Below are 17573 nucleotides of genomic sequence, written 5' to 3'. Positions count from 1 at the left end.
ATGTGTCATTTAAATACAAATGCATTTCATATTTTTAATTCACAGAAGTATGGAGCACATCCAGTAGCTAAGACTGTGTCCCTCCTTGAGAGCTCATGGAGAGAACTCTCCAGTTTTTTCCTGGAGGCGTATCGTTTGCTGTTTAGTTATTGCCATGTGCCCTACAATAATTTTCATGTCCTGGATTTATTTCTCCTAAAGAAAAATCTGAAAGACCTGTACTAAATCCAAGAAGCTCCTCCCTAAACCAATTAAGCATTTGATTCTGTCTTCAGCCTGTTTATCTAGCGGTATCATCTGTAAAGTCAGTTATGTGCATGTAGCAAATCAAGTTCACAAGGCTTGAAGTGAGTTCATCTCAGCTCAGAAATTCATTGAACAGCAGTGTGAACATCCATGTGTCACTTTTTTCACACTAACTCTCATGAATAAGACATATACTCCCTCAAGAACCCATGGTTTTCCTAATGAATTGGAGTCACCTATGTGTACTGTATTTGTGACATGCACATTTGCAGTTGAGGTCCACAGGAAGGACACCATTTCCTGGATCAAACCGCAGAGTGCAAATATTGTGCCCTAAATAACACACTAGTTACTGTAAATGTCAGTAGAGGGAGTTTTTCTGGCTATGATTTAATGAAAGCCTACAGCAAAGCCAGCTGTTAGCACTTCTTAACTGCTTGTCAGAGCAACCAGGGGAGATAGGGAGGACCAAAAACACTTTTTCTCTATACTTTTGTTTTAAAATTAAAGTAGTTTTCAACAGGTGTTGAATAGGGACACTGGGGACCCTATACTACTTGACATTATTTAGTTGGTGAATTTAGAAGTTCTCCTCCAGGAGGGTTACTTGGATCTAGAATTACATAAGGAGACTGTGTAAAATTTGTTTGGAAGTTTGTATATTGAATCCTCTCACCTGCAAAAGAAGCATTTTTGTGTTCTCAGCTCCCCATGAGGAATAATTTAAAAATAAAAATAAAGGAGAGAGAAGACACACCAAATGCCGATCCCTTTTTGTCACTTTGGGTATTGCCAAACTAATTGTAAGCCGTGTGTGATTTGATTGATGTCATCTGCTTTTTCTGAACAAAGAAACCACTTGAAGCAAACACATAGGGAGGAAAGTATGCGACGCTCGTTTCTGTAATTTTTGTCATTTCTAGGATGCATTAGTAAATACATGTGGTTGTTAAGGGCCTTACTGCCCTTGGAAATTCCTTTGACATTTTGCTGTGTGTACACAGGGGAGATAATCTTTCAACCATAGGGAAAGTTTACAGTCTTATTATCTTGAAAAGGAGAAGAAAGTTTCTTCCTCAAGTGATTTATAACTTAAAACATGCTGTCATGTTTTGGTAAGCCCACTTTATTAATTCCATCCTTCTCTGTGGCAAATTGAAAAAAAAAAATACATGTACCGTTGCAACATAGTACTTTCTCAATAGCATATTGTACTTATAATAGCATGATGGAAGTTACCGGGCTTGGGTTAGTCATATAGAATGCAGAGCCAAGTTCTGAGTAAAACCTCTAATTGAATTACCTGCAAAAGCACTGACAGACAAGCTTTCAGTACAGACAAAGCTCTGCTTTCCCCAGCAGAAATAGGTCACGTTTAAGTCTGCCCTGTAACTCTCTGTTATTGGTTTTTGCCGGCACTTTCACCTTGGGCCTCTGTTGGGCCCCTTTTCCTGCAGCAGAGGAGGAGCGGCTCTGTGAAAGCTGGAGGGCTCACACATTATCCTCTCAATTTAGAGAAAATTGATAACAGATCAAGTTAAATGGAAGAGACTTTGAAATAAAAATCCAAAGTATTTCTTCACAGATTACTCACATTCTTGCATGATTCTTTTATTGTATTGAAAAGAGAAAATCAGGATATGAAAGTAGCCTTTCTATAGCAGTGAGACCTGAAAAGTACTGTTTGTTTTAATTTGGAGGAGGAATTAGAGAAAGTTCCTGTTGTTCAAGTCAGGAAAGAATTTATTGTTCATCATTTGCATGTGAAAATGAAGAGTAATATGTTGTTGTTCTCTTCTTTCTTTCCTGCTCTCTCTCTGTGTTACCCACAGCCTCTGCAATCCCAGATAATGGAAGAAGGTCCTGTCTAAAGCTCAAAGTCTTTGTGAGACCGACAAGTAAGTTCACTAGAATGAGCTTCAGAGGGTGGCTTCACCGCGCATGCTTTATTGTGTGGTCTGGTTCACGGCGGTAAAACTTTTTTTACTGTTAAATCTTGTGTGGTATCTGTTTTGTATATCAACATTCATATTTTAGTTTTCATCATATTTTTTCTCATTCTTCATGATGCTTTTACTTAAGTACACAGCAGTTGCTAACTTGTTGTTTCTTAGACTGTTGTACATGCAGAGCAAATGGGAACAATATTGGCATTTGGAACATGCCATTGATTGTAAGACAATCTACATAAAAAAGGAAAAAAAGGAGAGAAAGAAAAAAGAAAGAAATGGGAGTTTAAGGGTGTCTTCACTAACATATTTGGCTGTTATCTCTATTTTTGTTATAGATAGCTGTATGAAAACTATAGGTGTTCATGATCGTGTTTTCGATGTTAACGACAAAGTAGAAAATTCATTAGAACCAGCAGGTTAGTATGCTTAGAGAATCTCTTTTAACAAATGCATCTATTTCTCTGGTGCTTCCGTATTTTTTTCCCTTCTTCTTCTCTGCATGTTTGCATGTTATAGTTGTTGTTCTGCTTTTGCTCATTGCTAGCGATGCTAATATGACTTATATTCTACCTCATTCCTCCAGTATCTTTGTGCAATGCATGTTAGGTAAAATAAAATTTTCTTTTTTGGAATGTGTTTGAGCTAATGCAGTATCCTAATATAGAAGCCCCATCGGAATGCTAAAATCTCACTGCCTTTTACCATATCCTCAGAGCATGCTGGTGAATCACTGTGAATATTAAAGGATCTGTTTTCATATAAGACACAAAACATTTCTATGTATATGTTCATAAAATTTTATTTTTTATGTCCAAATCTGTAGATAAAAGTAATAAGACTATTGCACAAAATAGAAACTAATTCAACATACTTAATTTTCTCTAGAAATTTACATGCATCATTGAACTGACCTAAGGAACTTTATTTTATTTAAATATTTTTGCTATTGTCAATAGTAATTGGTCTGGAGAAGTATAATCACATTGCCACCACAAATTCACACATCTCTTGCTGCCACAAATGTACCAGTAGCCTGTTGAGCCAAATGTGATCCTTGATTACAGAGGCAAAATAAGTTTTAAGGATAAATAAAACTTTTCTACGATTGACTTCCACACTCCTAATGTTTCCCATAACTAAAGAAAAATAAAACCTACCAAAGCACTCATTGAGGCATTAGTCTGTCGCATACTATGGATAATAAGAACCTGTAAATATCCATTCGGTTATCAATTCAGTCTGGCCATTTAATAAAACTAGATTAACTGAGAGGAGTGGTCGCCCTCTACCAACTGCTTATGGAGGGGTGTGCCTGGAGGCCCTGTGTGTTCCCTTCCTCTGTGGTGTCCTCTTCTCCCCCACCTGCTCCAGATCTTCACTGGTTTCCTTACCCATCTCCCTTGATCATCTCAAAGCTTAAGGGAAATAAAATTATTTCCTCTTCATGGAGAGATTTGAGCCCCCTTATGTAAATGGAGACTTTTTTTTTTTTTTTTTTTTTTTTTTTTTGTAGAATTTCTCTTCCTTATGGTCCTAGAAACTAACGGGCATTAAGGTCCACTTTTTCCTCCAATATTGTAACCAGGACTGCATAGTCAATGAACCTTAGGGAAACTTACCCTGAGTAAATGCTGTGCCTCAGGACATACAATAGCTTTCCTGTTAAAACTGACAGAAAGAATTAGAGTTTTTTCCCTGAAGCATTCTTGTTTTCTAAGGCAGGCATCTCACCCAGAGCGCAAATGAGAGGTGTGTACAATGAGCTCTCCGAGGTCTTAGTAGCTCCCCAGGGATCAGTTAGCTGCTTTAGAAAGTTTTAAGGAATGAATGCTGACATGAAGGCATTTTAATTGTGTCCTGGAAATCTGGAGCCATGACTTTGGCTTCTTAAGGTACCAGAGTCCTCACAAGCTCAGGGACTTGGGCCACCAGAGGATCTGCAAGTTACTCAGTATCTCCCTTAACAACTCCAGAGTCTACACTCTTCCTTCTATGGCTGAGGAGACTCACCCATGCCACATTGCTGATTAGGTAGATCCAGGTTTAATACTCAGATCTTCTGACTCCTATTCCAATATTGGTATCAACGTAGTGGTCTCTTACCATTATTAGAGGTATGTTCATAAAGAGGACTTAAGTCTCTTGGCTTTGTTAAGAAGCCACAAGAAGAATGACCAGCATGTTCTAAACAAAAATTACTCAGGATTATGATCTCTTGATACACATTGTGCAGAATGTAGGCATATCTTTCCCATGGTTTTTTTTCCAGGGAATCTCCACTGCCTGTCTATAGCATAGGAGGCTGCTTAGACACCTAACAGATTGCATATTTTTCTCTGGTAATGAAGAGGCACATGGAGGACTATTCTGCCATTAGGAAAATTACCTTTGAATTCCACTAACGATACAATGAAAGATATTGAGATGCTTTCATACATGAACATATGCCACTGTCTTTGGGGAAACAAGGTTTTTTTCCACTAAGCATTTAAAATGCACAATGGCCCAAAATTGATGGACATATAACTGCTGGAAGTTTGCAAAAGTTTGGCAGAATGTAGTTCAGTGTGTGCATACGTGCGCTGGGGAGTAGAGCGTAGGTGTACATGCAGGAAAAGCTCCTTGAGTCAGTCAGAGCTATATTTTAAGGGCTTGCTGGTGAGCATCTTCACTAACAAAGTGAGACAAGGTTGAACCACAATTCCTGGCAATAAGAAAACAATAAGAAATGTGTTTCTTACAGGTGTGAGGCACTGTGCCTCACACCTATAATCCCAGCAATTTGAGAGGCTGAGATGGGTGGATTGCTTGAGGCTAAGAGTTTGAGACCAACCTGGACAACACTGTGAAACCTTGTCTTTACCAAAAAAAAAAAAAAAAAAAAAAAGTGTGGTGTGTGTGCCTTTAGTCTCAGTTACTTGGGAGTCTGAAGTGGGAGGATTGCTTAAGCCCAGGAGTTCGAGGCTACAGTGAGCTATGATCACACCACTGTGCTCCATCCTGGGTGACAGAGCAAGCTTCTGTCTCTAAGAAGAGAGAGAAAGTCTAGTCGGATTTGCAGTTCTTCACCACTGTGTCGAGCCACTGAGTGAAAGGGTATTTACCTTTCCCCAGCTCTGGGTGTAGACCCAGTCTTTATGAACCCAGCAAGTCTGAAAGGATTCCACTGCATGATCTCAGCGATGTGTACTAATTCACCTGTCTTTGGAATGTATTTGTCTTTTTTGTTTGCTTGCACACTCTGCCTGCCAGTTTCCTATCATCAGGGATGCAGGATGATCTCAGGGCAGACATATGCCACATAACATGCTCCAAAATATCGCTAGTGTTCTCTCCGTTAACCATTGAAACCCCCATGTTGTGGAATCCTGTAGCCAGGAGGCAAAACTTGATTTGACTTCTGAAGAGGAACGTTTTCTTTCTTCTTCCAAGCCTGTGTTACAAGTGTTAGAAATTCTCTCATGTTTAGGTGTAGTTTCCATTGGGATAGATTTTACCTATGAATTCCTCCTTAGAATTCTGAAATTGCTCAGATTTACCCAAATGACAGCCAGTTTCTCATTTCACATTTGGGGGCTGTAGAATCTTTCAACATTGAGAACCTGTTTTAATCAAAGGATGCTTTGTGGAATCCTGAATGAGGAACAGCATGTTGCAGGAAGAAGAGAAGGATCCTGATGCCCTAATGGGACTGATTTTCCTTTTGGGGGGCAGGAAGATATATATTCGTTGGGTGCTTATAAAAGGTTAATTCCAAAGATTGTGTATGGTTAAAGGACTGAAAGTCACACTTAGCCTCATACTTCACTTAGATGAAAAACAAAAGCCTTCCTCTCCATTACCTTGTAAGATCTATTCCTTGTGTCTTGTGCTGAGTGGACCTGGAATAATGGATAGCCCTCACTGAGTACCTAGAAGGGACTAGGGTGGTGATGAAGGGGTTCACACCGAAGATCTAAGTGCTAGCTGGGTACCTTTAACAGTACACTTGCAAACTATACAAGGAGAAGGATTGGGTAATATGCTAGTAAAAATAAGATGGAGAGGAATCCAATAGCTGATGCAATTTCAGGTATTTAAATATGTGATATTGTGAAATGAACTCTGGAATCCTCAGGGTTTGTGGTTATTTCACATTTAAGCCTGAAGTGCTCCATTGTTTTGATTGACAACATATTGGTGCTCTTAAGAAAGTGATTTGGATTTTAATTTCAGGGCTATTAAGGGCCTTTACTTCTACTTCCTATTAACTACAGATTTAATTAATACACTTGCAAGGCTGAAAAAGAGCAGAGAATAGAAGAGGGTCTGAAGGTACTTGGCCACATTGTGGAGGACTTTATATATATTTTTTCTGCATCCATTTATCTTACCATCTTGCTTCCTAACCTTTTCTAGTCTCCTAAGCTAAAATCACTCCATGCAGATTCGCTAAGGTCCAGGAAAGGGGAGCAAATTTGACAAGGGGATGCAGTAGCTTTTATTCGAGGGGAGGCTAAAATGGTAAGAGCACTCCAGGTCAGGAGACTCAACACTGAGAAGACCTTTCTCATTGGGAATGGATGTGATGGACAAAACCATCCCAAACGAGCATATCTGAAGCAGGGGTCAGACTGTGAACCTGAAAAGTGGTTACTTTAGGACAAATATTAGCGAGTGTGATTCTACCCAGTGAAGGAAAAGCACCCTTATTGTGACACGTGTGGTAGGAAAATACAAATGAGTTTAAAATAATGGTTAGTTAACCCATTAAGGGGTTTGAGGTGGGTCATCCAGGGGTATTTAGGGATTATCCTTTGAGGTCAGTATAATTGAGAACAACAACTAGAGCCTTGTTACCATTCTCTCTGGCCCTTGAGCAATTCCCAGATGGCAACTGCTGAACACCTGCAGGAAGTTACCCTGATGCTGAGATAAAATTTGCACAGGGGCTCACTATTGGCCCCCAAAATGTGTTATTCAGAGATCCTTAGTCTAAAAGCACAAGTGGCCAGGTATAGTGGCTCATGTCTATAATCCCAATCCTTTGGGAGGCCAAGGGAGGAAGTTGGTTGAGGCTAAGAGTTTGAGACTAGCCTGGGAAGCAAAGCAAAACCCTGTCTCTCTAAAAATTTTTAAAATTAGCCAGGCATCGTGGTTCACACCTGGAGTCCCAGCTACTCGGGAGGTTGAGGCAGGAGGATTGCTTGAGCCCAGGAGGTCAAGACTATAGTGAGCTATGATTGGGCCACTGTACTCCAGCCTGAGCAACAGAGCAAGACCTTACCTCTAAAAAAAAATTAATTAATTTAACTTAATTAAAAGTAAATAAAAGCATAAGTTAGGTCAGGTGGAAAGAAGAAGACAGGCAGCCCTGGAGCAGAGCTTGGCTCCTAGGCAAGCCTCCAACCTCTCTTTGGTACTAATTGCTGCAGAGTTCCCATTTCGAAGTTAAGCCTGTTAATCATGCAGATCAGGAAGGCTATCCAAAGTCAGAGGCAGCCTCATAGAACACTTTATAGCTAAATAAAAGAAGCTTAACTCACTTAATCCATTTTATTTAGAGGAAAATTTGCATCCACGCTGATAATTTATGTGCCAAGCTTCAGCCCGATAAAAATGAAAATAGTCAAGTTCAAGTAATTTAATCTTAGAAATACAGGGTTTGTAATAGAAATAGCACCATAATTGACACCTAATTGCAGGCAAACTAGTGGGCATACGTTTATTGAAGTTTACTAGGCATGATGTATAGTTTATCCAAAATGCTGCTGTTTTGGCATTTAGTTTTTCATGTTTGAAAATTCGTCTAGGCATCCAACAACCAGGCATTCAACACTAATCCTATGAAACAGCTAAAAGAAGGGAAATGGGCAGCGCATTCTGGTTAACCACTACTGTGCCAACATAACTGCCCCTTCCCCCACCCCCACCAACATGTCACTTGCTTGCCTGTGACATCTTAGGTTTCAAAGGTACATTCAGATATCTGAAATTTGTGCAAGGTGTGTCTGACTGCTGGCTAACCAAAGCAGCTCACAGGCCAAAGGTTACAGTGTATGCATAATTTTTCCCCTCAATTTTTAAGGAAAGTATTAATATTGCTGAGAAAGTCCAATTTTCTTTGCCTCTTCTTTGTTTGCTGTAAATAATGAGTGATTATGCAGACATGAAAGTCAATGGTGGCACAAGGTTCATTACCCTACTTTGCAGAGGGTGGCGAGGTCTGTTAACAGCAGGCTGCTGCAAGAGAGTTATTAAGGATGTGAAATCTCATTGGAATGTGTGCTTTCTATTTGAACAGATGACACCGTACATGAGTCAGCCGAGCCATCCCGCGGCGAGAACGCGGCACAAACACCAAGGATACCCAGCCGCCTTTTGGCAATCCTACTGTTCCTCCTGGCGATGCTTTTGACATTATAGCACAGTCTCCTCCCGTCACTTGTCACAGAAAACATCAGGGTCTTGGAACACCAGAGATCCACCTAACTGCTCATCCTAAGAAGGGACTTGTTATTGGGTTTTGGCAGATGTCAGATTTTTGTTTTCTTTCTTTCAGCCTGAATTCTAAGCAACAACTTCAGGTTGGGGGCCTAAACTCGTTCCTGCCTCCCTCACCCCACCCCGCCCCACCCCCAGCCCTGGCCCTTGACTTCTCTCACCCCTCCCAAATTAAATGGACTCCGGATGAAAATGCCAAATTGTCATAGTGACACCAGTGGTTCGTCAGCTCCTGTGCATTCTCCTCTAAGAACTCACCTCCGTTAGCGCACTGTGTCAGCGGGCTATGGACAAGGAAGAATAGTGGCAGATGCAGCCAGCGCTGGCTAGGGCTGGGAGGGTTTTGCTCTCCTATGCAATATTTATGCCTTCTCATTCAGAACTGTAAGATGATCGCGCAGGGCATCATGTCACCATGTCAGGTCCGGAGGGGAGGTATTAAGAATAGATACGATATTACACCATTTCCTATAGGAGTATATAAATGAACAGGCTTCTAAAAGGTTGAGACACTGGTGTTTTTTTTTAATATGACTGTCTTAAAGCATTCTTGACAGCAAAACTTGTGCTCTCTAAAAGAAGCCTTTTTTTTTTCTAGGAGGCAGGTTGGGTGTGGAATGCTAATACAGAGCAGGTGTGAAAACAGAGAAAACTACAGGTTTGCTGGGGGTGTGTATGTGTGAGTGCCTCTAATTTTTTCGGTGACTGGGCAGTGCACACCAGATATTTTTTCTTTGAATACAGATCACCATGGTGCTACAACTTTTTTTTTTTTTTTTTTTTTTTTAGAAACTCAAAGAGGCATTTTTATGAATAAAGTGACCTTCCCCAAGGCTGACAAGCCAGGGTTGATGAGTGCATAGTGGAATAGCTTTGGATACTCCTCTGGGGGATGACATGTACCAAGGAGAGGACCGCAGTGACCAGAGGAGACATGATTTGGCTTTGCTGGAGCACCAGTGTGCTGTGGCCTTTCCCCGCCTCCCACCCTAGTACCCACGTTTTGCTCCACACTCCTTGACCGCAGGGGCTCGGACACAAACCCCTGTCACCAGGAGAGTCAGTCAGCACTACTTGGGAGGGCTAAAGGGAAATTTGGAAATAAAATTCCAAAGTTTGGAGTAAAAAAATTCAAGTGTTGATTTTATATTCTTTCCCTTTCTGACACAGCCTAAAGCGTAGGGGGAACATGTGTTTATCTGTGGGAGATAAACAAGATGGAGTCCCAAAGACTTTAACAAAATATTTTTTTAAAAATCCACTAGAATAGAAAATACATTATTTAGATATACTTTATGCTGAGAGTGAGTATATATGCTTGTCCTATTTAAACTTGTGAGAAAAAGTGGTATCCCTTGATACATTTAGAAATATGGGGGCTATCTTGTTTCATTGTGGGGGTGGGGCAGAAGGAGAATAAATGCAGGATGACCCTGTTGAAGGAATCTTAGCATGGCCAACAAGGGACGTTTCCAGTCGATTACCAGGAAATGCAAGCCTTGGGGTTTCTACTGGTGGTGGGGCTGTCATGAACTTTAAAATCCAAAGCGTAGACAAGGAAAAGTGTTAGACCAATTGAAAAGCAATCCAGCCTTTTTTTTTTTTTTTTTTTTGGCTTTGCACGACATGTCAACAGAAACCATGCCTTTCAAAATAAGAAATAAATGTGATGATCATGTAAAATGTGAAAAATTGAAAGCATTCCAGCAAAATAAGAATTTTTTATATATTTGTTTTTTAAGATGTATATGTTAAAAAAAGAGAAGGTCGCATTATGGACAGACTTCGTGAATGGGAATTTGCTTAGAATTGTGAGTAGTTCTGAATTAGAAAAGTATGTGAAGGAAAGGCAGCTGTAAACGTATTGTGCCCTGGAGAGTTGTACACATGTTGAAATGTAATCTGGGCTTACCTGATCCATTTGGAGTGGATGTCACTGCCGAGTCTGTTCTCACATGGAACCATGTGTGTGGGGTTGCCAGCCTCACAGATACAATCAATCCTATTCCCCTCTGACATAAGGAACTCCTCTGGAGTGGCAGAGTCTTATCACAGAAGGCAGCCACCATTTCACCGAAACAAAAGTTCACGGCATTCAATTCCTTTTTCCTTTAGCTATTTATATATGCAGTACTCTCAGTAGTATCCAGAAATACTTTTTTTTTTTAATTAATAGTTACAGGCTTGTTGGTCCAGTGGGATTTGGGTAGGGGGAGAAAGATACCTTCTAAAATGGATCAATAGAACCAAAATAATACAGCATGTTCTATAACCACAAGGAAATCAAATGATCCTGTAATGATTCCAGTTAGTCATAACTATGTTAGCAGTGCTAAATGCATTTTAGAAATGGTGACTTCTGTGGTTTTCCTAGCATTTGTCTCTAACAAATGGTGAAATAATTACTCATGGCCCTCTCTGCCATTGTCTTTCATTTTTTCACAGTGAAATTAGACCTCTTTACTTCACCGTTCTGCCACTGCAAATTAAGTATAAAGAAAATAGCAAGAGTATCCACACCAGTAGACAGTAAGCTTCTCTACCTGTAAGTGATGTAATCATAGCTAATGCACTTGCCATGGAGTTTTCAAGATGATTGGTGTCAGACAGTTTTCATTTTGTTTAAAAAGTGTTGGTGGCCTTTTGTGGTGGTGTTACAATCCTCTGGGGGCTTAGGAGGATGTTGATGCAACTTTTAGAAGCTTTTAATTTCAAAAACAACTCAAAAATCTGAAGGACAGTCATAGCTGCCACTCAGCCCCAGTTAGTCAAACCCCAGTGACCTTTGCCCCTGGTTGCCAAGGGCTTTGCAACATGAAGCAGGGAAATAAGGATCTGTCTGTCTGTTTAGTGGATACCGTGTATCCTTTAATAGACCAGGTAACAGTTCGTGTTAGTTTAGACTGTTGTTTTGTACTGTACTTTCTTGGGTGGCAGAGGAAAGAAAAGTAAAACATTAAAAAAAAAAAAAACTGCGTTCTTTAAATTCTGTATTATTAGCAACCTCTGTTGTATATAGTGTTTGATAATAAAGTATTAATTTGATTCTTATGTCTTTTGTAAGTGAGAACAATAGACTTTCAGGATACAAAACATGCATTGAGGCTTTGAAACATCCAATGTGTACTGTGGCTGAAAAAAAGAGTCACAAGTGGCTGAGACACTGCTCCATACAGGACTCATGTGTGGTCATTGCCCACCCAATCTTATGACTTCATCATCTTGGGACCCGGAACAACATGACTTTTTTGATCAATATTTTGTCCTCGGTGTTTTCAAGGTCTGATGTTGGAGCCCTGTGGCCCACCCTCCCTTCTCCACCAGCATGTTGGTTTGAAAAGGATAGGGAATTTAGAAACAGTTCTGTACTTTGGTTTGGTTTGGTTTTCTGTTTGTGATTGTTTTCATGGACTGTTTTATTTTTTCCCAGGAAGAGTCTTTATCAATATCATGTGCAGCTCACTCATGGAAATGGTTGCAAACCAATCAGTGTAGGAAGCTTAAATGGGGCTGTTTCCCTCTCTGTGTCGTTGTGAAAGGAAGAGTCACACAGTACCTGTGGATTTTCAGGGACTCTGTTTTTCTCCGGTGCCTTAGCAACGGCAGCAGCCATTTGTATTAGTTTCAAATAATTAGAAAAACAGTTTTCAACTCCTCCTTTCCATTCATTGCTCTCAGAGTTGTGGTCACTGACTTTTGTTTTGAAAACCGCCTCCACCAACACCCCCGTTTGCCTACACCACCCCCCTTTTACTTAGTATGTTTATTTTTTGTGTGTCTCTTGCCTTCCTCCCACGTTTTATTTCCCCTCAGAGCCGTGAATGGGCAGGTCTGTCTCTGGTTTGGCATCACTGAGTTTTTCCCATGCATTGGCCCCAGGGCTGCTAGGATGTGAGACAAATCTCCCTACAATGGGCTTGCTCCCATTGTCTGTACAGTTTAATAGATGCTGGCATGTCGGAGGTTACCCATGAGTCAAAATCCGCTTTCCATGCTTACTCTTGACACCCCATTGAAGCCACTCATTGTGTGTGCGTCTGGGTGTGAAGTCCAGCTCCGTGTGGTCCTGTGCTTGTACTGCCCTGCTTTGCAGTTCCTTTGCACTTACTCATCGAGTGCTGTTTTGAAATGCTGACATTATATAAACGTAAAATAAAATGTAAAAAAAAAAAAACCCACACACAAACAAACCCATACGATCTGTATTTGTATATACACGTGTCCGTACAAGTATACCTAAATAAAAATTAAAGATTTTCATCATTTTAATTGGATCCCTCCTTCTACTTCTTTGTTCCTTGAATGATGCCTTTATTTCAGGGGCTACTTGTACTCTGCTGATTTTTCAAAATCTTTGTGGACAGAAAAGATAATACAACATGCACAAGAGAAGGCCTGGGAAGCTCAAAGAATGCAGAGTTAGAAATGGCCAAGTATCTGGGCGCATTCCAGTTATTCTGATGAGAGAATAGTGAGATTTCAGCCTAGTCTCTGTATTTGAGCCTTAAAATAGGCACTACGACAAGCCCTGCATCCTAAAACGACTGTTAAATACAACAGGAGCCAAATACAAATTATATTCTTTTACTTTAGACATAGTTTTTTCACCCCATCAAGAAAAAGACCAAATAAGCATTTTCCCAGCAAATATACTGGAAGAAGAAAAGAATAACAGTAATGATAATAATAATCTCTTCAGTACTGCCCAAAGCCTCAATTCTCACAATCAAGGAAGAATTAACTTACTACTGTGTGACCTTAGGCAAGTCACACGGTATCTTTGGGACTCAGTTTCCTTATCTGTAAATAACAGGGCTGTATGAGAGATTGTTCCATTTTCTAAATTCTACCCTTTTGGGGCACTGCAAAGCCCATTTTACATCTATGTGATGTGAGTGTGTTTTTGTCTTTGATGATGACATTGCTATAAGCACAATTTGACAATTTCATCTGTAGAAGAAAAAAACATCAAATATCTGACATAATAGACACCTAATGCATTTCAAGACTTGGCTTTAATTACCCCATGTTAACATTAAACTCATTGAAAGCTTTTTATTATACTTAATTATTTGACAGGGCACTAAACACTAATTATAATTTACTGTAACCTTTTTTTGTTAATGAAGAATGACAGCTTTATAGGATGAGAAACAACTTACATTAAAAAATGTGTACTAGACTCCTTACATGACATTTTCAAACCAGAACAGCATTACGTTATCATTGTCATCTTCACCATCATCATCAAAAGCATTTAAGTGATCATGACATTGTGCTCAGTGCTGTGCAAAATAAAGTTAATGTTTACAGTCTGTACTTTCAAAGCTTACAACATAAGGCAGACATTACGTGTAAGCAGACATAATAGTGATTTATAGAGAAGAAATAAAATCCAAGCATTTATATTATACATAAATAATAGGAGAGCTAAATACTTTTTTAAAACGTGAATGGGAAAAAGTTTGGGGTTAGAGATTATTAAGATTGAGTTAAAGGAAATTACTTTTAAAAATAGTCAAGATGGGGTTAGGGACTTCTTAGAAAATAGAACACTTGAGTTAAAAGCATTGTAGGCTTTAAGAGAGTGGAGAAATGCATGGTGTAAATTCTCATATTAGCCACAGAGGCTACTGTAAAAATGTGAAAACCCATAACACCATCTGAATGTCACTGAGGCAAATTATGGGTGTGCTGGTCCAGAGAAATCGCGCATTTCTTCCCCTAAGGAAGTAGGGGAAGTGAGGAGTAGATGACAATTTCAGATTCTGCTTTATGGAATAATCAGGTAGCTGCTCCTGAAACTGAGACTGTATCTACACCTAATTGTGAGATGTCTAGAACCTCATTGAGTGGGAAGGCTGGACACACCCACACACAGATGAGGGAAATGGTATAAAATCCAGAACGTAAAAACTGTTGCACACGCTAATGGAAAGCTGACTGGACCAGAGATGGGACAATGAGCAGTGCTGCACGAACACACCTAATCTGGTAACAAAGCATTTGGAATGCTCAAGTAATCTAAGGTGTTGTATAAAAAGAATCACAGGGAAAATGTTGGAATCTAGATGTCCATGCATGTGGTGACTAAAACACACATGTATGTACCTGAATGTCTTATAGGAATGTCTATAATCTAGGTGTCATTTTAAAAGTTCAATATAATCCTGATGAATTGCTCACTGACCATTCTAACAGTTTCTTGAGAATTGTTTGCAAAACAATTTCTTAGAGATTGTTTGCAAAGATTAGTTTTGTATTCTGCTGATAACTATCCTTCAGGAAAGCATTGGCAAAAAATGCTATGAAAAGCATTATAATTTTTGCACATTCCCTTTGGAAAACAAGTATTTCTGAAAATCAGTAGAAATAATTAATCTGGCCAATATTCTCCATCAGTTTTTATTTTGATACATTCTGGTATATTAATCAAGTCATTCAGTGGTTAAATACATATGAAGGTCTATTTTTAAAATGGAGTTGTAACTGCTGGACCCTGTGAGCAGTACATTTGTATCAATTGCGTGTCTTTGTTTTATACAGATGATAAATGCATAAGATTTTTTTTTTTTAAAGGAAATTGCATTGCCCAAGGAATTAGTCAAGGGCTTCACCAAGGGTTCATTTGGTTTGAGGGAGGAGGTGATTAGCCAAGCCACTCTTTAAACAAATAGTACCTAATTAAAAACAGTGGGCTTGCTGAGAAATACTGCTTCCAGGTAAGTTCCCTTCCCACCTCCTCCTTTCCAAACAGAATGCAGTTTCTAAGCCCTTTTATACAGAGTTTCTGTAGCCACTCCTAGCACTGGAGAAAGAAAAAGGAGTAAAGGCCTCATGTTCAGCATATTCCAACATAATGACCCTTTCAACAATTTTCTTCAGAGATTGTCACACTCCCTTCCCAAGAGCCTCAGTACATGCTGAGAGTAAAACATGATTTCACTACTTTTTATTAAAAATGCCCCCCTCTTTCTCTCTAAGTGTCCCATGAGTTCTGCCATCTCATTCCCAGGATGGCATTAGTTGGTGTTCACGCTGACGGCAGGTCAACAAGGCAGTGCTACCCACTTTAAATAAAAAGAAGTTTCAGTTCCTCTTCTTGTCATCTGCTTTTCTGATCCAGAGTTTAATTCCTAAACATGTAGTTTTCTGTAATGTTAATGAGAAAAGCCTTTCTAGCTCCATAACCCTCATCATAACAGCCCTGGGAAGAAGAGGCCAGCACCAGGGCTACGGTAGGAACCTGGGAGGCCCTGACCGTTTAGGGTAAACGTAACTTGCTGAGGCTGTCAGTCTTTGTTAATTCAGAAGAATTCAATCTAGTGGGTGGCTCTCCAAGTCAATAATGCGCTTTAAAATACCCTGGATTTTAGTCATGATTATTCAAGCAAGAACTTTATGTCACTTGGTAACACATGGATGCTTGTCAATCTTGACAAGAAAACAAAGGGAGGGACAAAAAAAATCTTGAAGAGAGATTACAATGGGAAAATAGAACAAAATATTTTTGCATGCTGTTTTCTTGCAAGTGCCAGGTGCTCCCTCAGACCGCACGTACGATTTGAAATGCAGGTAGCCAAAGTCATTTTCTTTCCTTCACAACCATGAAACAAGATACTAAAATAAGAGAAAGAACATGTTTCTTCCCACATACATCCTAAAAGGCACATTTTATCACCACCCTGGTATCCTCTCCATTTTGTGTTCAGAACTTGTTCTTTTGGACCAAAAAATAACCAAACTGAAACAAAACAACCCCCGCCCCCCACCATGATTTGTGTAGCAGAGAGTATGGAACAAGTAACTCCTCTGAAATGTGTGTTCGGCTTTACTAAATCTGAACACATTTTCTTCAGTAGACGGAACAAGACGATCTGTGTCTTTTTTATTTTTTTCTTAAAGACAGTGTGCCAGCCAGAAAGCTGACTCCATTTGTTTCTCCTGCAGGGAGCCAGCATGTTCCTTCTCTTGGAAGATGCAGGTACTTAAAATAGTAATAGGCTTTGTGGTTTATCAAGAGTATTTCATCCCAAGATCTTACAGGCATAAAGAATAAAACATAAACTAATGGCTCTTTCCAACAATCTTGGGAAGAATTAACTGGAAAGGAGGATTGTCATCATTTTTTCCTGGAGAAACAGGGAAAAGAAAGCTGCTTAACTCAGGTAGCCAGGGAAAGAACGAGAGTCAAGTTGATCCAGGATTTGGACAGAGGCCCCTGGTTTGTTACTGTTCCTTCCTAAGAACTTAAGAGCTCCAGCTGAAGGAAAAACAAATGACGTATTATCCCTTTAGGAAGTCTCAAATGCAATGTAATTGGGAGAGGGGCACTAGGCAATTTCCAAATGTTTCTTGTGAGTCTTGCGGCTTTATCATAAAAGTGAACTTTTCAAGTGTAATGGTCTTCCATAATTTCTTAAGGTGTCTTCCTCCTTCTGTACATAGCCAAACTTAATCTGTAAAAATTAGGAAGAATTGAAAATAATAATAATTTGTATTGTTACTTTTTTTTTTGAGAGGGAGTCTCACTCTGTTGCCAAAGCTGGAGTGCAGTGGCACCCTGTCAGCTCACTGAAACCTCCATCTCCTGGGTTCAGGCAATTCTTCTGCCTCAGCCTCCCCAGTAGCTGGGATTACAGGCACCTGCCACCACACTCAGCTAATTTTTTGTATTTTTAGTAGAGTTGGGGTTTCACAATGTTGGCCAGACTGGTCTCGAACTCCTGACCTCGGATGATCCACCCACCTCGGCCTCCCAAAGTGCTGGGATTACAGGCATGAGCCACCGCGCCCAGCCATATTGTTACTTTTTAAAAGCAGTTTCCCCTGCCTCACATACATACGTCACATACTTTTAAACATTTTCTCTAATTTGATAAATCCACAGCC

At 39.8% G+C, this 17573-nt stretch overlaps 1 protein-coding gene across 2 annotated transcripts in view; it reads left to right on the top strand.

Annotated features, from left to right (window-relative positions):
* The window catches only part of EFNA5 (ephrin A5), a 301714-nt gene extending 288759 nt beyond the window's left edge, over positions 1-12955 (top strand). The window contains exons 3-5 of one of the 2 annotated variants that reach the window (XM_003826761.5): positions 2079-2144; positions 2534-2614; positions 8482-12955. In XM_003826761.5, the coding sequence (XP_003826809.1) occupies positions 2079-2144; positions 2534-2614; positions 8482-8603 (269 nt within the window). In that variant the 3' untranslated portion in view covers positions 8604-12955. The remainder of the gene's footprint in view (positions 1-2078; positions 2145-2533; positions 2615-8481) is intronic. The other variant, XM_008952106.4, reaches the window with a different exon arrangement.
* Positions 12956-17573: the final 4618 nt, after the last annotated feature.

This window comes from Pan paniscus, chromosome 4 (genome assembly GCF_029289425.2).
Source record: "Pan paniscus chromosome 4, NHGRI_mPanPan1-v2.0_pri, whole genome shotgun sequence".
NCBI lineage: Eukaryota > Metazoa > Chordata > Mammalia > Primates > Hominidae > Pan > Pan paniscus.
The sequence above is the reverse complement of the archived record's forward strand: the minus strand, read 5'-3'. Positions and strand labels throughout refer to the sequence as shown.